The sequence below is a fragment of the Dermacentor andersoni genome, chromosome 8, assembly GCF_023375885.2.
Source record: "Dermacentor andersoni chromosome 8, qqDerAnde1_hic_scaffold, whole genome shotgun sequence".
Taxonomy (NCBI): domain Eukaryota; kingdom Metazoa; phylum Arthropoda; class Arachnida; order Ixodida; family Ixodidae; genus Dermacentor; species Dermacentor andersoni.
Window position 1 is genome coordinate 55847768 of NC_092821.1, and position 24975 is coordinate 55872742.

Below are 24975 nucleotides of genomic sequence, written 5' to 3' on the forward strand. Positions count from 1 at the left end.
AATATTTCTCCGATGAGTAATACTACCCAACGAGAAATACTCTTGAGAACTGCAAGTCTTTCCCACTAAAGGCAACAGATAACTTGCTTATGTATTTGTTTCGTTTGTAATCAATAAATATTACTGCTGGAACTCCTCTGGTGTTGAGGTATAGAGCAGAAAGAACGGTTGTTCCATCACAAAGACCAGAACATAAGAGGACTTATGGAAGAATTATTTATTGATCACGAAGAAAAATTCAAAGCAAGATTTCTGTGACCCTTAGTGGGAAAGAGTTGCTGCATTAATTCTCGTTAATATCACACACAGGACAAACCTTTCAGTTTTCATGTGTTTTGTTGTTTTTGACTCACATGTACCACAGGACATCTCTTTCGGTCCTTTTTTGTTGTGCCGGGCTGTTTCTGCTGCACATCCATGGCTTTTTCTTTGTGAAGTTGGCCAATGTGTTTAAGATCTTTGTCTTCATGAATAAACTTCTAGTTGAGTCAGCGTTCATGTGTGTTCCTACCTTAATTCATCCTTCTTGTTTCTGTTTGTGTGGTTGTCTAATATAGATGTACACCGAATTGGCGAAGTGTCCATAGAATTGATACATGAAATATTTGCGCTGTTTATTTCAGGAAGAATGCTATAGGGTCTTACCTTCTCTGTTTTTAACACTGATGTACATTTTTCTAGTTCAACTTCAAGGAGTCCCCTGAGGAAGCCAATAAGAGTGATGGCAACTTTATTTGTGTAAGATTTATGAATTTCATCCATTCAAGGCATGACATGTCACATGCCTGTAGGTATGCAAGTATTCGTACTTTTTAAACATACTAAGCTCTAGTTTTCTGTTCTCATGACGCTGCTTTGTACTGTGCTGCATTCTCCAGGCGCAGGAACCTTCTTTTATGCCGTCAGTGCATGGGTTCTTTTTGTATATATATTGGAGAAACAATTGTCTTGAGCTTAAATATGCATGTATATCACTTGTAATTTTTTTTCAACACGGGTGCTGTATCTCCCTCCGTCTTTCTTACTGCTTTGTCCCGATGTTTATGCAACTTTTATGTATTTTATGTATTAAAATTTTGGTAGCACTTTAATAACATTTTACCTGCGCAATTGAGGCCATTGGTATTTCGTATACGCATTCATTTGCGTTTTTCACTGTCTCACCAATCTGGCTGTCCAGTCATTGAAACCTTTTCCCATCCTTTATGACTATTTCTGGGGTACTTGATACTGCAAGTGCAGGTGACCATCTATTTGGCTCTCTGGAATTGTGTTAGCTGTGTGTTACTACCAATTTTCTGTGCTAATTATTTTTTCTCTTATCGTTCAAGGTATTAGCCTTGCCTTATCTCTTTATTGACTGAGGTACCACTTAGTTGCTGGGTATAGTGAAAAAGGCCCCAAAAAGTGCTCTAATTAGCTAAGCTGTTAAGAGTGCTGTAGGTACTAGCCTGTCTCCAGGTTCGCTGTAGTAGTGCCTTATGTACTGTAATAATGTTTCATGTGCACGAATCTTTAGTGTAAATAAACGTACTTCAAGTTGATCAGTCTCTCCTTGGCTTTTGTTTGTATTTGTGAAAGTTATGAGCAGGCACCGGGGCATGCAAGTGTGAATAGCAAAGCAATTTCAATATATGAATAAAGATACACTAGCCCAACGAAATGTCAATCATATTTCAATGGCCACTTCTGAAATTTCAATGCCATCTCAACTGGGCCACAACGTACTTTTCAGTGCTGTGACAACAATAAATCAACAACACGTCAACGGAACTACCACAACGCCAGTTCAATGCAGCATCAATGGTAATCCAACAACCATTCAACAAAATGAACACAACGAGCCGTCTAAGCGCAATGAAATTTCAATGGTAACTTAACAATTATTCAACATTGAGACACCCAATGGTGTTTCAATTAAATTTCAGTGGCCAATATTCCAGACCGCTCAACAGTTAGCCCAACAATTCTCCAACAAAATTTCCACAATTCCTCAATGAAAAAGTCAACATTGACCAATAATAATTCAATGCCTTCTCAATAATTTTTTTTTGTACGGGTGTTTGTATTGAGAGTTACAGGCAGTCGTGTTTCTTCATAGTATCAGCATAGAGAAAGAAATTCAACAAGAGTGAACACTCGGTGAAAACTGGCAACAGGAAACACGCCACACCTATGTCAACCCTAACCGATAGTTGACGCGAGCATCGGAAAAAAAGAATGTGAAATGAACTTACAGACAACGTTGTATTTCTTTTTATTCTTTCCCGCTAAAACTAAAACGTTTTGCGTATAAATGAACTTATACTTCTCACTTATTGTTCTTGTATCACCTAGCAACAAGTTAGTGGCACGACAGACGCGCCGCATGCATGTGTCATTCGCCAGACATGCCACCGAAGCGAGCGAGGCAGGCTGCGCATGCGAAGCTCGCCTGCTTGGCGACCGTCTCTTATGGGCGTAGCCTCTTTTTTGGGCTCCTGGCGTTTCTTTTTTTCCTTCCGTCTGCATTTTGCACGGCATCGCTGCACTACTGAATTACAGCAAGGTGAGGAATTTTGTTTGACAGTCTGCTACACAATTCAAGCACATTTAGGCTTACTGCACAATACTGAACCTATTGTCACGTGGTAGTCACGGTTGGGGACACAGCAAGAAAACTGTGAATGGCGAAACTAACTTTATTGGTCGAACCTGTGCCCAGAAGAACAGGCTACACTCAATGCTCAACGATAACGGCGAACACAGTCGGCGATCGTTGAAAACCTGATCAGTGGGTCAAGCGCGTCGACTTTTATACATCAGTCGTCGAATGTTCCAGAGTAATCGCTGGGACCCGCGTGCCTTCCACGAAGTTCTAAATTTTTCGCGTCGCGCACACATGTAATCAGATTGCACAAGGTTCGGTCACAGACAGCGGATTGAACGATCTATAACATTCTAGAAACTTCCCATACATGTAGAGGCGTCCTGCGCTGAGCGAAAACATTTCTTAGATGGTAAAAGCGCTCACCCGGGAAAGATAACCGAGTTCACGTGCCACTATATAATGACGGAATTATCGAAAAACAGCTCCGCCGTTCAGGCTTAGTTAATTTGAGTTATTTACTCGTACTCGGAGAGTTTGTGATGCTTTCTTTGAGCCTAAGCATTATTATAACTTATTTCGGTAGTTTCTGGGCACGCTCGCCGCATCTCGCTTTGTGATGAAAAGCACCTCGGCCGTGTCACAGTCTCGCGCGTACTGAATCTTACCGGAACAAGTTCTGGCGCTTTCTCTGACCCCAGACATTATCGTAACTAATTTGGCTACCTTTTGGGGTACTTTTCAAGCACGGTTGCCGCGCTCTGCCTAGTGGCGCAGTTAGCGAGCAGCAGCTCGGCTGTATGCCGCAGTTACGTCTGTACTGAATCTTATCGGAATAAGTTCGTGACACATTCTCTGACCCCCAAAATTATTGCAATTAATTTCGTCACATTTTCGGACACTTTTGACGCATGTTCGCCGTGCCTGGGCTTGTGAAGCTGTTAGAAAAAAAGCAAGCTGGCCGTGGTGAGTTAGTGGGACAAGTTTGTGACGCTTTCCATGGCCTAGCAACAACATATACCTTATTTCGGTACTCACGCTTGTCAAAAACGCGACGAGCGATTGCCAAGAGTAATGCCACGCCGGGGAGTGTGTCGCTGGTACCAGCAGAACCCATAAAAGATAACGCCGAGGAGCTCAAGAACTTGACATTTCTGTCTTCTCAGCGACTGAAAACAGGCTTTGCACCCACAAATTTCTTTTGAGTGCGACTGGAAGGCATTCTGCGAGCTTGTAACATGGTCTGGCTGAGATCCTGTGTTCTAGCCACCTCTGTATACTTGGCATACCATAGCGTCGATTGTGGCCAAGTTGTTTTGGAAACGCGGCTACCTGTGTATTTGTGCTCTTAAAGTGCAGGAAATATAATACCCGGGAACAGATGGATGATTAAAAATCGGATATTTTCTTCAGATTTCATGACATTGTTTGGGTGGAGTCTATTTGCTACGAAATGTATGTAAAAATGAATTTATCTCTAATCCCGCTCATTTCCCACTTACGCACGTTTCGCCTCTACACGCAATATTCCTGTTAGGTCAATATACCAAAGTGATCCATGCTTGAAATTAAGTTTTTTTCATCTGATGGCATCTGGTGGAGCTTCGGACGGCAACGATTGCTGCTTACCTGGTGCCACAATTTTTGACGAATGCGAAAGAATCACGGAACGAGCATTTATATTGTCACGAGAGGAAGGCGTCGATATTGCCGCTGAAGGTCGTCGAAGGCGTCGGATCATGCCGGGCCCCAAACAAATTTGACGTCGTTCTTGATGAGTCGTTGCAAAGGTTCGGCAATTTAACAAAAATTGGGTACAAGACGGCGCTAATACGCACAAAGCCCTAAAAATCGGCGGACATCGTGTTTTGTCTTCGGTATCGTGAACAGAGCAACTGCCATGGCTTTGTCGGGGTCAGGGCACACACCGGTGCTGCTGACAATATGACCTAATACACATATACATATATACACACACGCATATATACACACATATGCACACACACATTTACACACGAACACATACATTAAACATATATATATATATTGTAGTGGGTATGAAACTATTTACATGGCGTAGTTACAAGGCGTATATAAACAGCAGCCTTCGTCGTCTCCACCATCGATGACCTTGCCCTCTTTTTCCGCCGAAACACGACCCCCGGCAGAAAAAGCACCATCCCGGTGCTTCCGACGGAGCAGTCGGTAAGGGCATCGTAATGCTTAAGCCGAGAGACGTGTACGACGTCAGGTGATGTGGAACCGGGTGGCATGACGGAGGTCATGGGGATTATTTCGTGACATTTGTCACTTGACGTAGAATACGGCAAGGGCCTTTGTAGCACGGAAGGAGTTTCTCGGAGAGTCCTACTCGGCGGCATGTGTACCGAAGTAGCACGAGAGAGCCTGGTAAAAACACGTGTGACGATTGCGGCGATTGTAAGCATGCCGTTGAGATTCCTGCGACGCTAACAGACGAGTACGGGCAAGCTGGCGCGCGTGGTCAGCGTGGAGGATGGCGGCGCGGGCATACTCGGTCATCGAATCCTGTATCGTGGCGCAATGAATTATAGGCAAACGTGACATAAGGGAGGGCCACATCCCAGTCCTTCTGGTTGGGTGAAATGTATTTCGATAGCATGTCAGTAATGGTCAGATTAATTCACTCAGTGAGGCCATTGATGTGGGGATGATAGGAGGTAGCTAGTTTATGCGTGGTAGAACATGAGTGTAAGGTATCGGCGGTGACTTGGGAGACGAAAGTGTGGCCGCGGTCAGTAAGCTGTCGCGGGAAGCCATGTACTAAAATGATATCCTGGAGTAGCAAACCCGCGACGTCGGTTGCGCAGATCGTGGGAAGTGCCCGGGTGATGGCATAGCGCGTCGCGTAATCAGTGGCGACATCAATCCACCTGGTGCCGGAGCTGGACTCGGGGAAAGGGCCACGGAGATCCAAACCCACCTGAAAAATTGGCTCAGGTGGACTGTCGATCGGCTGTAAGTACCATGCAGGAAGCGTTGCTGGCTTTTTGAGATGTTGACAGGGCTTGCAAGCAGCTACATAGCGCCGTACGGAGCCTGCGAGGCCGGGCCAGTAGAAGCGGTGGCGCACGCGGGCTCAAGTGCCAGCAAGCCCATGGTGTCCGGCAGTTGTGGCGTCATGAAGCTCCTGAAGCACGGTTGAGCGGAGAAGCTGAGGAACGACAAGGAGAAGGGGAGGACCGTCAGGATGAAAACTGTGGCGGTACAATATCCAGTTGTGGAGGACGAACCACCGTAACGATAGATCAGTAGGAGTATATTCCATTCGGTCAATGAGAGTCCGCAAAGTGGCATCATGGCGTTGCTCGTTGGCCATGTCCAACAGCTGGCAAACGGAAGGAACACTTGCTGAACCATCCATGTTGGCGTTGGGCGGCGTGTGTACTGGGTAACGGGACAAGCAGTCGGCGTCCTTGTGTAGGCGACCAGATCTATACACCACCGAATCGGGATGCTCTTGTAGCCGCAAAGCCCATCGTCCAAGCCTCCATGTGGGATCTTTTAAGGACGAAAGCCAACAGAGGGCGTGGTGGTCCGTTACATTAGAAAAGTGCCTGCCGTATAAATAGGGGCGGAATTTCACCACTGCCCACACAATGGCCAAACATTCGCTCTCGGCAATAGAGTAGTTCCGCTCCGCAGGTGACAAAAGACGGCTAGCGTACGCGATGACAAGTTTATGGCCGTGTTGAACTTGTGCCTTGACGGCACCGATTCCGTGGCCGCTGGCATCGGCGCGCACCTCTGTAGGGGCATAAGTAGCGAAGTGTCCTAGAATCGGTGGGGTGGTGAGCATGGTGGTAAGGCGAGAAAAGGAGGTGGCCTGATAGAATCCCCATGAAAACGGCACACTTTTCTTCGAAAGCTTCGTGAGAGGGCGTGCTATGGTGGTAAAATCTTTAACAAAGCTGCGGAAGTAAGTGCAAAGGCCCACGAAACTTCGGACATCTTTTGGGGACCGTGGAACAGGGGACTATTTCACGGCGAGAATTTTCTCTGGGTCCGGTCGGATGCCAGTCGCATTGACGACATGTCCAAGAACAGCAATCTCACGGTGGTCGAAGTTACATTTCTTGGAGTTGAGCTGTAGACAGGCCTTGCGAAAAACGGCAAGTACAGCTGAAAGGCGCTCAATGTTTTTGCTGAATGAGGGCGAGAACAAAATAACATCATCTAGGTAGCAGAGACAAGTGGAACACTTGAATACTTGGACTAATCAGTCGATCATACGCTCAAAGGTAGCCGGAGGGTTGCATAGCCCAAAGGGCATAACTTCGAAGTGGTAATGACTCTCAGCGTTATAAAGGCGGTCTTTTCACGATCTACATCATTGTCTGCGATTTGCCAATATCCGGACCCTAGGTGGATGTTCGAAAAATATTCTGTCCCATATAAACAATCGAAGGCGTCATCGATGCGAGGTTGTGGGTAGACGTTCTTCGTGATGCGGTTGAGGTGGCGGCAATCGACGCAGAATCTCGATGAGCCGTGCTTTTTGACCAACAGGACAGGGGACGCCCAGGGACTTGACGACGTCTCAATGATGTTTTTCGCTAGCATCTTGCCTACTTCCGTTTTGATGACGTGACGCTCCGAAGCTGAAACTCGGTAGCGTCGCCGTAGGATGGGTGGATTATCGCATCTATGTATGCGATGTTTGAAAAGTGACGTCTGGCTAAGGGTCGGTTGTTCAGGCCGAATATATCCTTGTAGGAAAGTTATAGACTGCACAGCACTTCAGTCTCCGAAGGAGTGAGATTCGGGGCGATCATTTTCCTAATCTCGTTGTCAGTACATTCGGCAGACCGGAAAGGCTCACAGGAAGGGTCAACGGCAATAGTCTCAACGCAACTAACTTCAAAAGCAGTGATCATAGCCAGGTTGATATTTTGGAAAGAGATTTCTTAGCGAGGCCTAAATTCACCACAGTGAGATACGTGCGATTACCTGGTACCCTCAGTATTGTATGCGGGGCAGCAACTTTGTGGGTGGGAACAATGGCAGTTATGCGAGCGGAGATGTAATCACCATCGTGAACTGGCGTAGAAGGCGACATTTCGTTGTATGTCAAGACCTGTGGTGGAACAAAATCAGTCGGTCTTAGGCGAATTTCGTGTGGTGTCGGAGGAACGTCCAGTGAAGGCAGGTCAAGACGCACTGTAGTTGAGAAACAATCGATGAGCGCTGAATGGGTGGAGAGGAAGTCTAGGCCTAGTATGAGGTCATGGGATCATTGGTCAAGCGCAGTGAAAAGCGCGACAGTAAGGCGGCCGGAAAGGCTCACATGTGCAGTGCACATTCCAACCACGGTGACGAACGTGCGAACTTAACTTACGGTTCGTACGTAAAATTCGTACGAACCGTGTAACGGCAGGCTTAACAATTTTCTTTAAATGGCAGCGTGGGCGGCTGGTCATAATCGATATGAGTACTCCGGTATCTATGAGTGCGGTGACGGGTGTGCCATCAACTTGGACGTCAAGAAGGTTATGTCTCGTAACAGCGACACAGGAGGATTTCGCAGCATATCTGACATTGCAGCACCACTTCGAGGTTCCGCATTGCCTAGTTTTCCTTCTTCAACGGTCCTGGGTAGGTCAGCGACGCGAAGGGTGAAGCTGGGATGGACGTGGCTGGTGACGCTGAGGCGAGTGCGAGCGAGCATAGCGGCTAGTCGAGGTAGTGGCATCGTAAGCGTTGTAGAAGCGGCGGGGTGAAGAACCACAGGGCGAACTTGAATTCCGGCAGGTGTTTCGCGTTGGGAATGCCCAATGGCTACGGCAGTGATCGGAAACGTGACCGATTCGGCCGCAGCAGAAACAGATGGGCCTGTCGTCAGGTGTACGCCAGTCCGATGAATTCCTGATAGTGTAGAGATAACGAACACTATGAGGTGGACAGCGATAGGAGCGAGGCATAGGAGCAGTACGGATGTCAGGGCGACTGAAGGAGCAGGCGTTGGGAAGACCCACATTAGCGATTTGCTCTCGAACCACGGACTGGATCAGCGATAACTTTTGAGCAGTGTTGTTCCAAGAAGTCTGGCGAGGCGAAGCAGGCAACGTCGCTTCGAGTTCGCGGCGTATAATTCGGGTCATGTTTTGCTTGGTGGTAACGAGCTAGATTGGTCGGTGGAGTGGGTGCAGGAAGAGGTTGCTGCAGTATTTGGAAGACGTGTAAACTGATTCTATATACTGCGACTCTTTGCCTGCTCGAAGCGATGGCATTCCTTCATTGTGGCGTTGACAATTGATAAGTTTCTAAAGACCAGAAGGTTGAATTCGTCGTCCGCGATGCTTTTGATAAAGTGGCCAACCTTGTCTGCCTCTGGCAAGGACGTGTCGATTTTATGACAGAGGGCTAGGACATCCTGAATATTAAGAGACATGCGTTTCGGTAGCACTTTGGGCACGCGTGGCAAGTTGTTGCTTGGCGGCTAGTTGTCGACTAGTCGGAATGTCAAAGACGTCGGACAGCTTTTCTTCGAACAAGTCCCAGGTGGTTAGCTCTTCCTCCTGTGTGGAAAACCACGTTTGTTGTGTTCCATCGAGGCAGAACACTACATTGACCAGCATTATGGTCGGATCCCAGCTGCTTACCTCGCTGACGCGCCCATAGGTCTTCAACCATTCTTCTACGTCAAAGAACCGAGGCCGCTCAACTTGCCGGGATCTTGCAGCTCAGGTAGAGCAACGTACTGGGTATGCGTAATCGGCATTGCAGCTGCAGGCGCGGTGCTTTCCGCTGAAAGCATGGTCCCAGGCTGGGTGAGACATCCGATGTGGAGCTCCGTGGCGAAGACGCGAACACCGCACCTCCTCGAAAATGTGACGGGTATAAAACAATTTGCACGATGTATTTACAGGGCTTATATAAAAAGCAACCGAGAATCCTGAGAGGCTGGTGCCACTTCGTCGTCTTCACCGTCGACGACCTTGTCCGCCTTTTCCACCGTAGCAATATATATATATATATATATATATATATTGTTGTCTGTGGGTGTTGCTGTGCATCGGCTGTTATATTAATGGAAGCATTCGTTTTGCATGTGTAAGGGTGTAAACTATTCCAGGATGGTTTGTTCATTATTCTCATTATTCATCCCATGGAAGACGCGAGGTAGGGATGGTCGAAAGTCTACTGCAGTCCAATCACCATTGAACTAAAATTTCTTGCTTAATTAGCGTTACTGTATTTGACACGCACACATACTAACGGAAGCAAGAGAGCGCCACGGGAGTCTAAAGTGGCATACGCAATATTGAAAAAAATTACCCGTGCTTAAGATATTCGTAGAAAAAAATATGCTATTTAACGCTCCGATCCGAAAACAAGGCATATATATGGAAAAGGCTTGCGGACTTGCTACACAGACCTCTAGATATTGACGTCAAGGAACTGCGAATGGTTTAATCAGCTTTATCATTTGGAATCATTTCTTTCCGTGTTTTCAATCATTCATAACAACTGTTTCGTCGAAGATTTGAAATGAAGATTGTAATTACAATAGCACGTATATTACTTTTTTACGTGACATACATCTATGACTTAACTACACAGATAAACAAGTAAATTTCGCTCCTGTGACGTTTTCATTATGAACATGTCGGAGTTTATTTACAGGAATATATTATATTGCATTTCAATGGGCCCTCTCATTATGTCCCTTCATTTGGATGACGCATTTGGAGTCGCGCTTGCACAGCTTGGATTAAATGTAGGGAAAAAAAGCGACGGAACCCATCTCACCATGACAGTCTACATTAAAGCAATTAGCATTGAAACAGTATAGCAACACAACGTATTTTCACCATCGAAACTAGTTATATATGACGCGTGTAATGCAGCGGGATTCCTCTTTAGCTCTTCCTTAAGGAAACTGAGCAGCAGAGCCTGACCATGACCTCTGAAATGCATGACGTGCCGGTACGAGCAATCGCAGAGTAGTGCGTCATGCAGCCAATAGATTGCCCTCTCGAGCTTCTTTCTGGACACGCTGCCTCATCTGTTGGTACGCGCGTGGCCTGCGAGACGAGGAGCGTGGCGCGCGGTTGCCTGCGAATACTGACAATAGTTCCTTCTCTTGCAGCATACTCAGTGGCAAGTACTCAGTGACGCAGGTTGGCGAGATACTTAAAGGGACACAAAACGTTACTATTACGGCCACGTGGACTGTTTAAATACCATCCCAGAAACCTCGAAACGCTTCTTTCGTGTGAAGGAGAGACTTATATTACGAGAAAATGCGTTCTGAAGCGTCCGAGTACCTAGTGGCGTTGCTCCGTCGGGGAGTAAAACGGCGCCCGCTGGCGGAGCTACGGTTTTTTTGCGCAAAACGTAAAGGCGCGGCTAGAAACAGAGCCAATACAGGGCTGATAGCAGCGCGAAAGCGGAACTATGGTGGCTAGCGGAAGGGAAAGCGCGCGACGATAAGCTGGTTCTTTATTTTATCACGTCAACTTCGACGCTCGTTGCAATGGACGACCCTAACAACGACACATTGGCTCGCGATGCTGGGCTCGACTTCAACGATTTAAGCACTGATGAATGTCACCTGCTGCTGAGGGCTCGCGCTGCCGACCTCGTTGCGTACTGCTACGACGGCGGCCTGCTTTGAAAGGCACTCCACATGACTTCAGTAAGTCGGCGTTGAACTCGTAATCCTCTGGACGAAAGTGCATCGTGCACATTATGCGATTTTTCGGCTCTTTGCCAACGCGCTGTGGAAGAGGTACGGCACTTAACCACTCCGAACGGAGACGTTCACTCGTTGGCACACAGTGATAAGTAACGTTGGATTCACCGCTGCAATTGCTCTTGGCCAAGTTCCGCGGACCGTTCGCGCATCCCACGACATCACACGGACGTGGCATTCTCGCTGCTTGTTCCAAATGCAAGTTTCGCGAGCCAGCAGGACCAGCGCAGCACGACGCGATAACGAAACAACTGAAACGCAAAGCGCGCGCGGCTCAATGTTCAGCGCGCAGAGTCGAGCGAAAGCGAAACCTTTCGATCACCCATACTACTCAAGGGTAACGTCAAAATGTTATTGTTTCTTTGAAGCGATTAGAAGTAGACAAGCAGCATTTTCTTCTGTCTTATATTCTAATGAAATGATCTTTTTAACACGAGCAGTTGAGTACAAGTGATATAAATTATGATGAGGAGTGCCTTCGTCATGGGACGAGTACCGAAATGTCGCTGGGGAGTCTCAAATTGTGTCATGCATTTACCTAAATTTCTCGGTTAGTAAAGCTCTATTCGCGATTATATTGACGCCTTAGACGTTCTAGAGCATTGCTTTATCACTTTAACTTGACTTCATAGTAACATTTAGTGTCCGTTTATGGGCACACATTGCATTTATGGCACAGCTTGCTAAAGCGCTGGCGTGAAAGGTGTTCCTTGAAAACCGGCGCAACCCACTGCATATGTGGCGTAGCCTGATAAGTCGTCGACCTAGTGTCATTGATGATCCCTTGCAACGTAGATTTGATATCAGCATCGGAGAAATTTAAGAGATATTTCTTTGTTTGTAGAGTGCCTGTGCCGAACAACTAGTTACCCAAGTTGCATAAAATAAACTCATTGAAGAAGGACACACGCCTACTGGCACAGACACAGTGAACCAAGTTGGCCTCAATGGAGTTCATTAGAGTCCAGCCTAGACCAAATGGGATATGCCAAGTACTCCAAGTAAGCATCAACGAGATCCTTCGGATAGGGGTAGTGACCCAGTCCTGCATCTACAGTGACCCATGACGGCATTGAATGGGTTCGTTGCATAAAGGTGCAGCGGTGGCGTTGAGGTAGAACACCCGCCTCGCGTGCAAGAGGTCGCTGGTTCGAATCCCGGTGCCGCGCAATTTTCCACTGGACTAAAAAAAAAATCCGCATGTTGATAAAATTGCATAAACAGGCCTGGAGTGTGGCTTGATCCCGGTGGCCAGAACCGCACATGCACTCCCTCAACAGAGCAGGATTGGCCACCCTGGTGCAGTACTTGGCCACAACCTCCTATATGAAGACAACAATCAAACCCCGGCCCTCAGTCCCTAGCAGCTGCGAAGCAACTGACCACGGCGGCGGTCAGACCTGCGACGCAGCAGAGGGGGCTAAGAATCCCTGGCTCCGGAGATGCCGCAGTTGGAATATGAACCTGGCAACGTTTAACGCTAGAACGTCATCTAGTGAGGCGAGTCTAGCAGTGCTATTGGAGGAATTAGAGGGCAGTAAGTGGGATATAATAGGGTTCAGTGAAGTTAGGAGGCCAAAAAGAAGCATGTACAGTGCTAAAAAGCGGTCACGTCCTGTGCTACCGGGGCTTAGCGGAGAGACGAGAACTAGGTCACGGATTCCTCATTAATAAGAATGTAGCTGGTAACATACAGGACCTCTATAGCATTAACGAGAGGGTGGCAGGTCTTGTTGTGAAACTTACTAGGAGGTACAAAATGAAGGTTGTACATGTCTACGCCCATACATCCAGTCATGATGACCAGGAAGTCGAAAGCTTCTATGAAGACGTGGAATCGGCGATGGGTAGAGTGAAAACAAAATACACTATACTGATGGCACGTAAGTAAACATTGTCACGTACTGAGTGACCCAAGTCATTTCTATTGCTGGTTCGAGCCTTGTTACTTCGGCACATAAGCTTGATCGCTTCCTTTGACCCTCTGTCTATCTGTCTATGCAGTGACTAAAGTTGCCTACTAGCTTGGGGTCACTAGGTATACGCTCATGGACATGATGCTGCCGTGCTCGTTCCCTCATAATCACTCCTCCGTCTCTCGTTATACCGTCTTCGTCACGCCTTTTGCGCTGATCCAGTGGATGAAGTCGTCTAATAGCTGGGGTCACTTGTTATGGGCTCATAGTGAATCGTCCTGCCATCGCGGTCGTTGCATGGTCGTCATGTGCAGCTTGCACAACAGATTGAAACGTCCACAGTCATCTTTAGAAGGGTTCCGCCTGACTTTCCCCTAATATTTATTGCATGCTATTTACTCTCATAGCAGGTTACATTTGCGTTGGCTAACTTTATTAAGCGTTAATATGTTACCACTGCCACCCTCTGCACCGTTGTATTATTGGTCTTTGTCAGTAACCAAGGGCAACACTGTTAATACGAGGCTCCGCTCCGCACCAGATAGAACCATTGGGGTTTGGCTGCTGGTTTGCTTGTTCCTTGGACCACCAGTGTGTTGCCCGAGCCAGGATGTTGGCGTGGCCCCCGTGGTGAAAGCGCAGGTTCTCATGGTTGACGCTAAGTGTGTGACCTCGGCGTCTTAGTGTCACCTGTGCCTCCTGCGCAAAGCTCGGCTCCAAAACCAGTGGAGAGCTGCGGTGAAGGAGAAACATTGATTGTATTGAACAAAGAGTATGCTCATAATACTGCAGGTGCATGTTAGCGAAGAATTATTAGGCTAATAGTTACAAAAAACAGTTAGTAAAACAGACTGGAACTTCGTGACCGTTATAGCTACGGACAAGCTATTGTCGCCGCGATTGCTATTAGTATGACGGCGCATTCAGTAGATGCGCCATACGGTTAAAAACACACGTGGCAATCTGCGTCAAATCTACGCACACGCACTGCGCTAACTCACCCACAAATAAACAGCAGCCATCACGTTTCCTTAAATTGTGAGTGTGGACCCGTACACGCCCCGAAACATCAAGACGCTCAGACTAATATACTCTTAGCGGAAGTTAGTTTTAACTTGATCATGTTCCTCCCTGCCAGGTGGATTTCCGTTAAAGCGTTTGTTATCTGAGTCTCCGTAAGAAGCACGGCTCTCTATTCATCACAATAACTAAAAAAAATTCGTTAATTAAAAGAGAAGGCGCGCCTCCTTGCAGGCTAACTGCAAAGCATATGATGTCATACGATAATCACTGCGGCTGTCAATATTGGTAGACACTTCGTTTGAAAGGAAAATTATTGTGACTGGAAAAGAGGACATTGTTCTCGAGCTGTGTGTTTCGGGACACGTAGCCAACTAAATATTTCGTCATTTTACTGTCTGCGAACAGCTTCGCAGCCAAAATACAAGAAAAAAACATGAAATTCAAGAAAACTTCACTTTAGATGTAACAAAGCATGCCGGTGTAGCTTAAGAAACATGTGTGACCAAATGTGCCTACAACGCTTCCACGCATTGCTGCATAATACTCCACATCCTGCAGAACAATCTTTACAGAACAGACGCCGCTACTTCAACACGAACACGGCACAAAATGCAGCAAAGATCAACAGTGATGCATTGTAAGATTGATGATTAGCCTACTGCCGGACCAGCTGTCCCTGACTGTAGCCCTTCCACTGGACAGTCAAGTCAGTATAAGCTCCGCATTAAATGGACTACGTCATCCCCCACCCACCAGTCGATCCACCGGACGTACGTACCGTTTCATATCGAGCATGAATACTGTCTGTCGCCTGGTAACTTTTCATCCATGACGTCACCAGCCACCGCACCTGTGTGGGCCCTACATACCCGGACAAGATGCCCAGCTCAGATGGGGCACAACACAGCACGCCTCATAATGCTTATCCCGCTTCTAACCTTCCAGGTTACTTACATCGACATCTCAAACGAATTTCCTACCCATGACCCGTTCTTAGTTACGGTGCCACGCCCCTATGACATCAACTGGTGTCGCGCCTTTGGTTTCTGTTGCGATGCTGTAGCCTTGAAACTTCTGTGCCAGCTTTTTGTACTACTTTCTGATGATATGGAACTCAACACTGGCCCAGCTGGGAGACGCGAAGTAGAGTGCATACTAAGTACTATTGAGCAAATGGAAGAACAAGAAAAGACAATTCTTTTTGACATTATTGGTGCTGAAACTACCCAACACAAATTGCTGTGATCATTAAACAACCAATTAACCTTGTTGGAATTGTCATAAAAGGATACAGTAACTGACGACACCCCAAACAATACTGAGCAAATTAAATGCGACATAGAAATCCTCAAAGCTGCTAATCTTGACAAGAACACGAATGCGCAGAAACAACTTTCTCTTTCCTGTTCTTGAAAACCTGGTAAACGAAACACAGGACGCTTCAGAGGAAAAAACAAGGACATCTAAAAATACAACTATACGCGGAAAATATTGAACGTGATCACCATATTGCCAATTTCTGTTGAGGCAAAAAGCGGCCAATTGTTGCGAAACTGAATCATCTGATGACGAAAGAGACAATCTTGGCCTGCGGCTGCTAACCAAAAGGTAATACCTATGCTGTAAGGTTTTATTTAGCACCCGCCACACGGTACGCATGCAGAAATGTGCTTAAATTTATCCGCCCCCCCCCCCCCCCCCCAGAAATGTCCTTTCAAACTTGCACTTGATCGCCTTCCCGTGGGCAAAAAACGAAACATTGTTCAACGACGCAGACACTGATGGCGTGAAGCAATGCTCCCACATTTCAGAATACAATGAATAACCAGATTCTTCTCCCGGCCTCGCCATTGAAGGAAATACCTGACGCGCTCCAAACAGAATCACCCCGGTCTCTCGTCCAAGCCGTCAAACATGTTTTTTTTTCTTCTTGGCATTGCCTTCACTAACATACGAAGAGTTATACCCAAACATTATCACCCCTGCACTTATATCGCCGATATAGAAGCTGATATCATTGTGCTCACTGAAACCTGGCTGAATGACATCAGAAATAGTAAATTTCTATCTTCAGACTTCATGCTATACCGCCATGATATATATGGCAGGAGAAAAGGTGGCATACTAATAGCTATCAAAACAACTTACAACCTTCCCTCACTTGTCATGACAACAACCTAGAGCTAAGCTGGATATGTGTGCCGAATTCACCCCTGAAATCTATCTTTGGAGCCTGCTACAGAGCACTAGACAGCCAACAACCTTTTTGCTATAAGTTGCGGGGCTCGTTAGAAAACACGAAAGATATTTCCCGAGTCCCCCATCTTTCTCTCCGGGAATTTCACTTATTCACCCATTAATTGGACGATTGTAACAGCATCCCGAAAACACCCACCTAGAGAATCTCTACACTCATTTGACTAAGCATTACACTGCAACACTCACCAAGTCATAACATATCCCGCTAGAGGAGAAAGCACACTTAATCTATTACTAAAACTTGCCCTGATGAGATTTCTAGACTTACTGCTGTAAATCGGCTAAGTTATAACAGTTTATTTCATATAATTCTCACGCTAACAAAAAAGTAAGGGTCCCGAACATGGAAACTAATGCCCGACTATAACAATTCTGATTACCGTCTATAAATAAAGGACTGAGACACTTCACTAAACAAATTCAGCGTACATATTGACACGTGTACTTGTCTTTATCAGGCGACGCGTTTCGCCGCCGGTGTTGTCGCACAGCGCGGGACGCACTTGCATGTGTCGGAGCTTTCTGGAATGTTATGGATGGTTCCATCCGCTGTCTGTTGTCGCCAAACCTTGTGTAATCTGATTGCATGTATGCGCGACGCGAATGGCGTAGAACTTTGTGGAAGGCATGCGGGTCCTAGCGATTACTCTGGAACATTCGACGACTGATCTATAAAAGCCGACACGACTGACCCGCCGATCAGATTTTGGCGACCGCCGATCGTTCTCGCCGCTACCATAGTTATTTAAGTGTAGCCTGTTTTTGAGGGCACAAGTTCGCCCAATAAAACGCTTGTTTCGTTAATCACAGCTTTGCTGCCTTCTTAACCGTCACTACCACGTGACAATATCTAAGAAACAGTAGCCGCCCTGATCACTGAGTTGCAACAGTGCTCTGATGCTAAGCACGAGGTCTCGGGAGCGAATCCCGTGCACGGCGGCCGCATTTTGATGCGGGCGAAATGCGACAACAGCTGTGTACTTAGATGTAGGTGCACATTAAAGAACCCCAGATTGTGCCCGCCATTATGGCATACCTAATAATCAGACCATTGTTGTGGGACGCAGAAGCACATAATTTAATTGCAATTAAAGACGTAGGCTGTACACCAACCGAGATCTTTATAAAACATTATGATAATTAAAAACAAACTTATACCTGCAATCCTTCTGACAACAATCCAAGGAATCCCTGGTTTAACAAATGCTTAAAAATTTCTTGAACAGGAGAAACCGCCTCTCTAGATCAGCTAAAACAAACCACTATCCAAATGATGGAGGGTTTAGTGCCGGTGGACGAAACAGTGCCTCATAGATTTGGACGAAGCAAAAGCAAGATTGTTTCTTTTGATTTACGCGCCATACTGCGTACTTACTGTTCTGTATCGGCCAGGCGGTATGATAAGATTGTACCGTGAATGACATTTGCCTGACCGGCATGCAGCGTTATCTATAAAAGTACGCTGCTGCCTTGAATAAAGGGCTTTTTGCGTTGCTGCCACCGAAGCGTCTGTCTGCTGCTTAGAATAGAACACTAATCCTAAAATATTCTACAGTATTTGAAGTGATCGAACGTAGCCGGCGGGTAGTGCCAGATCAAAGAACGCTTTATTGCTTGGTGTTGCTAGTTTTATATTGAAACAGAAAAGGGTCACATCACTGGACATGAAAGCAAGAGTGCGACACGTGTAATCTGTCTTGCTTATGCTATACATCAGCACGCGGGCTTGATAGCGTTACATCACGCGTGTTGATAACACTACATCCCTTCCCCCTAAGCTGGAGTAAGTGAGACGATCTGGGGGCTTCCGTAGGCGAGTCGAACGACGTGGTGGCTGTTGGTCTTCGGCTTGAGAGCCGACATCCCGTGCGTCCGAACCTCCATGAGCTGCGGCCTGCTCGGCGCTACACTTAGCTTCGTTGCCGGTCTGGACTTCGCTCGGCTTGCTAGGTGACGACCCTGTGTCGAGCCGTGGCCGGAGTTGGTCTGCGTGGCGCCGCTGCGGCCCCTCCGGTGTTTCCAGGGTAACCATGCGTGCTCCCGTCATGGACACTACTGTCGCCGGCCTCCACTTGCGAGCAGACTGAAACTGACGTGACCATACTTGCCTGCCAGGTTGACACCGCGCTGGTGCTTTTGCTGCTCCTAGAACAGGTTCGCCGGAACCATCATTATCTGTCACCTTTTTGTCTGTCAGTGAGTGTCGTTCTATAACGAAATAAAAAGTTGATTAGTCGCTCCTGCAATGGTACCTGCCGGATTCTTTCGAAGCCCTTCCTTTACTGTCCGTACAGCCCGTTCCGCCAACCCATTTGACTGAGGATGGTATGGGGCTGTTCTGATGTGGTTCACTTGACTTTCTTTCAAGAAACTGGACATAGTGGCACTTGAAAACTGTGGTCCCTTATCAGATACTATGCAGTAGGGCAGGCCAAAACGTGCGAAAATACCTTGAAGTACTTGAATGGTCGGCTCCGCTGTGGCGGTCTTCAGAGGTATGGTCTCAATTCACTTCGTCTCGTCATCCACCAACACAAAAACGTGGCAGCCACTGATGTTGCCCGCGAAGTCCACATGCAACCTGTACCATGGTTTGTTTCTCGCCGGCCATGGAGACAGAACTTCAGCAGCCGGCATGGGCCAACATTGTATACACTGAGGGCAGCTTTTAACCAACACTTCCGTGTCCCTATCTAGTCCAGGATACCAAAATAACGCTCGCGCTGTGCGCTTCATGACACTGATACCGGGGTGACTTTCGTGCAGTTCCTTTAGCATGCATTGTCGCGCCCCCTCTGGCAGCACTACTCGATGGCCCCAGTAAAGCAGATCCTGACAGGCCGTGAGCTCGTTACGGCGAGAAAAGTACGGCATCAGGTGTTGCTGTGCTACCGATAACTGCCGCGGCCAGCCATGTATGATCCACCCCCTGATCTGATGAAGCGTATCGTCCTATCGGCTCAGGTCCGCTAATTGCTGAGCGGAAAGGGTCATGGAATTTAGGCTCCGCGTATAAAGTACGTATTCCATGGGTTCTTGCCCTCCTCGCTCACCTAAGCACGGCAGTGGTAGGCGACTGAGAGCATCTGCGTTAGCATTTAGCTGTCCTTGGTGGTACTCGAGCTCATAATGGTAAGCCGACAGTAGCAATGCCCACCGTTGAATTCTCGCTGCTGCCATGTGCAAAATCGGCCTCGCCGGGTGAAACAGTCCTCTCAGTGGTTTGTGATCCGTCACGAAAGTAAAATGCTTCGCCAACAAGTAATATCTAAATTTAGTAACGCCGAACACCAAGGTCAACGTTTCTTTCTCCAATTGCGAGTAATTCTGCTCAGCAGGTGTCAGTGCCCTCGAACGGAACGATATAGGATAGTCTGTGTTCCCTATTCGGTGTGACAGCACCGCACCAACTCCAACTGGCGAGGCCTCGCATTCAAGCCGCAACGGCTTTTCGGGGTCGTAGTGCACCAGTTGTTCCGCTGCCACCATGGCGCGCTTGGCTGTCTGGAAGGCTTTCTCGTGTTCGGCTTTCCATTGCCATAGAACTCCTTTAGCCAGCAGCCTATAGAGTGGGGCTGACGTGGTTGCAAGGTTAGGCAAAAACGTGGCGTAATGAGTGAGAAATCCCAAAAAGAATTTTAGCTGGCTCACCATCTCCGGTCTTGTTACGTCGGTGATGGCTTCCATATTCTCAGGAGGGTGTAGGCCAGTTGCGTCGATCTTGTGGCCTAAGAACGAAACTTGCTTCTCGCGGAACCTGCATTTGTCACGGTTGAACTTGAGTCCATTGTCGCGCAGCCGCTCGAGGACTTGCCGGAGAGTTGAGTTGTCGTTCTGCTTTTCGGCTATAATGATGTCATTCAAGTACACCTTGACGCGAGGGAGGCCTTGCAGAACGCTTGCAGAACGGATTCAAGGCGGCGCTGGAACAGAGCCGGAGCCGATGCAATTCCGAACGCGAGGCGGTGGTATGCAAACAACCCTTTGTGTGTGTTCAACACGGCCATTTCTCGTGCCTCGTCGTCGTCTGGAAGTTGATTAAACGCATACCGCAAATCCAAAGTGGCGAACAACTCCCCCCCCCCCCCCCCCCCCGTACAATGATGCGAAGATGTCCTCAATTTTCGGAAACAGGTACTGTTCCAGATGTGCCGCCGGATTAACGGTTAGCTTGAAGTCGCCGCACAGTCTAATATAACCGTTTCGCTTCACTACGGGCACGACGGGCGTAGCCCACTCGGAAACTCTCACTGGTGAAAGCACTCCTTCCTGTACTTGGCGGTCAATTTCTGCAGACACCTTTTCCCGAAGCGCGTACGGCACTGGTCGAGCCTTGAGAAAGCGTGGTACAGCGGCCTCCTTTTTGTGTAGTTTCACGGGCGGCCCCTTGCAACACCCCAACTTCTCCTCGAAAATTTCTGGAAATTTATCCAAAAGTTTTGCTGTGGCTACGTCGGAGTGAACCACATTTACGCTTTGCGGCACGCATTCTTCCAGTAGCACCATGCCAGCATTCTGGAAGGCTTGGATGGTGTTCCGGCTGCACAACAGAGGCCCGTCGCAATGCACTACCACCAGCAAGCTGTCTACTTGCGTATTATCGCATTCGACTTTCATGGCCACTCGGCCAAGGACCGGCAGACGCCCCAGGAAGCATGTCAGCCGTAGTGAAGTCTTCTCCAGTGTCGGCCACTATTCGCGATGGTTTTCAAATACCGTCCTTGGAATTACGCTGATAGTGGATCCTGTATCCACCAGCATGCGCAGTTTCCGGCCTTCCCAGATGAAATCCCTTTCGAATGGCCGTGCGGACTCGTTACTACTGTAGCTGTGAGCCACCAAAGCGTAGAGCATTTAGTCTCCACTTTCGTCACTGCCGTCTAGCTCTTTCAAAGGCGTACGTTCCTCAGGGGTTAGCGCGACCACTAGAGCACATCCTTGCCAGGTGTCTTTTCCTGCCGCTCTTGTAGCACGTCGCTTTCTTGTGTCTGCACACTTCCGAAACATGGTTTGAGCCATATCTTCGGCATTGAGTAGCCTCGGTCATGGATCCATGCCCACGTCCGGACTTCTGCGGATTTACCCTGTGCTTCTGTATGAAGTTCGCAGCACCGTTGTCGCTGAAGCTCCTCTCTTGCATTGCCCGGAAATTTGATTCTGCGGTTTTCGCTGCTAGAGCAAAAGCTTCTGCCTCCGCCAAAGTCAACTTCTTCTGAGGCAACATGTGTCGTCGAGCTTGGTCATCACGGATTCCGCAGGCAATCCGATCCCGCAACATGCGATCCAAAAACATATCGGAACTGCAATCTTTTGCAAGACGTCTCAGGTTGGTTATGTAGTCCCGTACCTTTTCGCCTTCCGCCTGGTTCCGCATGAAAAAAGCATAGCTCACTGCTATCTCATTGATTTGGGGATCGAAGTGGTTGTCCAGGTGCTGTAGGACGGCCTCATAGCTCAGGTGGCTCATCGATTCTGACTGGCACTGGCCTTGAAGTACGCGAACCACGTTGTCACTTAATGCTGACAGAAGAAGCGCACGCTGCTTCCCTGGATCTGTAATGCTGTGGCCCTCAAGAAAGGCCTCCAAACGGACCCGGTACGTGTTCCAGCAACTGGTCGTGTCGTCGAACTCAGGTGGCCTGGCTGTCATCGGGCAGCCGGTCCTGTCCCACTCTCGTCGCCACTGAAGTGATGGAACGTAGCCGGCGGGTAGTGGCAGATCAAAGAACGCTTGATTGCTTGGTGTTGCTAGTTTTATAACGAAACAGAAAAGGGTCTCATGAATGGACATTATAGCAAGAGTGCAACACGTGTAATCTGTCTTGCTTAATCTATACATTAGCACGCGGGCTTGATAACGTTACATCACGCGTGCTTGCTAACACTACAGTATTATTTCCACCAAACCCCCTTTATACGAAGTTAAACGCAAAACCTCACCATTCAAAAACAGCCCATAATAATCACTTATCATCTGTCTTCGCTGCCAATCCTGAGCTTGACCTTTAACATCTACCAGAATCCTACTCCATAGCTATGCCTGATGCTCAGATAGACGGGCAGGGTATATCAAAACTAATAGTCAGCCTTAAAATACCGCCATCAGCAGGCTGCGACAACATTAACAATAGGCTACTAAAAAAAACCTTCGAAATAACTGATAAAATACTCTGCCTTATATTTACCCAACCATGCAAATCTCGGCCGTTCTGAAAAATTGGAAAATAAGTAAAATGGTCCTTGATTTTAAAACCGGAATCACAGAAAGTGGCACCAATTACAGACCAATCTCTCTTAGTAGCATGACATCCAAGCTGCTTCAACACATAATCGCTTCCAACCTAATGGCCTATCTCGAATCGATTTGCTTCTTCTACCCGCTACAGCACCGCTTCCGAAAACAATGATCCTGCAAAACTCAACAGGCAGAATTAGCACTTCATTTGCTGCTTTATAGGAATGAACGACGTGCGAGACATGCCATATTTCTGGACCTTTTTGAAAATATTCGACCGAGCACCTCATAATAATTTGCTGATTAAATTTTGTTCCCTTGGTATCACTCGGAAACTAATCCACTGGCTGAAACACTTTCTGAAACATCTAATTCAGTTTACCACTGCCAATAACAGCAACTCTCACTTCTTTAGCGCAACATTAGGCGCTTCTCAAGGTGCAGGTTTATCACCACGGTTATTTTTTATCTGTATCAGCGACCTTCCCGCTAAAATAAAGTGAAAAGCTTGGCCTTTCGCCGATGGTTGCGTTATTTAGAAGCCTATACATAACTTAGACAACATTACTACCCTGCAACGTGATTTAGATAATATCACTGCATGATGTAATCAATTGCTCATGCTGTTAAACTTGTCGAAATGGAAATTGATAACATTCTCGCGCAAACACCTTTCCTAAACTACCCTTGCCACATTAATTCGTCCCCTATCAGCTCAGCTAAAGCTTAAGTACCAAGGAGTGCATTTAGCGCCATACCAATCATGGTTATCGCATATAGATACCATGAGGCATCTCCCACAATTTTAAGTGCACATTCACTGACTTCAAGAAAGTGGCATACTTTATGTACGTGCGACCACAGTTCGAGCACGTGTCATCGATATGGCATCCATCTCAATCGTACCTCACCAATGAAATAAAAGCAGTACCATACCGTGCAGCATGTTTTATAACATCTTTCTGTTCTCCGTACATGAGTACAACCACTGTTAAACAGACTCCCTCCCTTACAGCAATTGAATAGGCTCTTTCACAGGGCGCGATTAGGGCAAAAAAATCGTTCCGCCGCGCACGTCGCAGAGCGATTTTCGCTGACAGCTTTCACATGCGTATGCTGCAGCGCGATTTCCGTCTCAGCGATGCGCAAGGTTGTCTCCTGCTCACGAAGTATCCATGCCTGCATCGTTAAATAAAAACAACATGGAAACTAGTCAAATATTCAAATTTTCCTATTATTATTGGATAACAGAATAAGTACAGCATTTTTTAACATTTAAAAGCGTTCACACTTTACGACAGCTTGCAGATACGGGGAGTGAGGCGCTGCACAACACCGCAAGTGTGAGCGTGCTGCTTGTGCGGCATCGGTGGGGTGGTTCCGTTTAGTACACTCTAGTTTCGTTGTTACCATGGTAGCCGCAACTTTTTTTCCTGGATGAGTATTTGCTTTTACAGAAGAAAAAGCTACTATTCAGTATGCATGTATAAGCAGCTGGCGCAATTTGTAGCGATGAAGACGCTGACGACTGCGGCGATCGAGTGGGTACGTGCCCGATGTTGAAGCGGCGTGCTTCTCTCGACCTGAATAGCGTGCAACTACTTCTTTTAAAGGAATTGTATAAGCGGAAGACAAAAAAAAAAAATATTTTTGAAGCTCCTAAGCCACAAACACTGGTCGGTACGCCCTATAAGAACATAGCTAAAACTGGCGCCTGACATTGCTCCACAGAGCTACCCCCGCGCCGTGAAACAGGAAAGCGCCTATTTTGACGGCGCTTTGTTTCGTAACATATTGCCCCTCCCACATCGCGCTGATCTCTGCGACTCAGCGACGGCGCGGCCAGCTTGGTGGAATCCAGTCGCGGAGAGCCCACGACGTCGCGATGGTCGCTGAGCGACGGAATTCACTCTGTCGCTGACTGATAATCGCGCCATGTGAAACAGCCTGATCACGTCGCATAATCGCTAGACTTCGCCTGCTTCAGTCCTTGTTTGGTAAGTCGTGTACAAAGGACGCAATACTAAACCCACGACTCAGCTTATCCTCGAGATTAGCACGCGCAGGTCCCGACGCACCCATAAGCGGCCGAACATCGGCAATAAATAATTCGGTCTTCTCGCGCACAATAACCTCGTGTACAACGCTTCCTAGCTTCATGCTCAGAAAGACCAAAATTTCACGAACTAACCCATCACCGGCTCTACGACAAAACACA

The 24975-nt window shown here is 47.4% G+C and overlaps 1 protein-coding gene across 2 annotated transcripts in view; it reads right to left on the minus strand.

The window, feature by feature from the left end:
• Positions 1-13656: 13656 nt before the first annotated feature.
• Positions 13657-24975, minus strand: part of LOC126526254 (glutathione hydrolase-like YwrD proenzyme) — a 77587-nt gene continuing 66268 nt past the window's right edge. For both annotated transcript variants that reach the window (XM_072284004.1, XM_072284005.1), the window contains one exon: positions 13657-13973. In XM_072284004.1, coding sequence (XP_072140105.1) covers positions 13733-13973 — 241 coding nt within the window. In that variant the 3' untranslated portion in view covers positions 13657-13732. The remainder of the gene's footprint in view (positions 13974-24975) is intronic.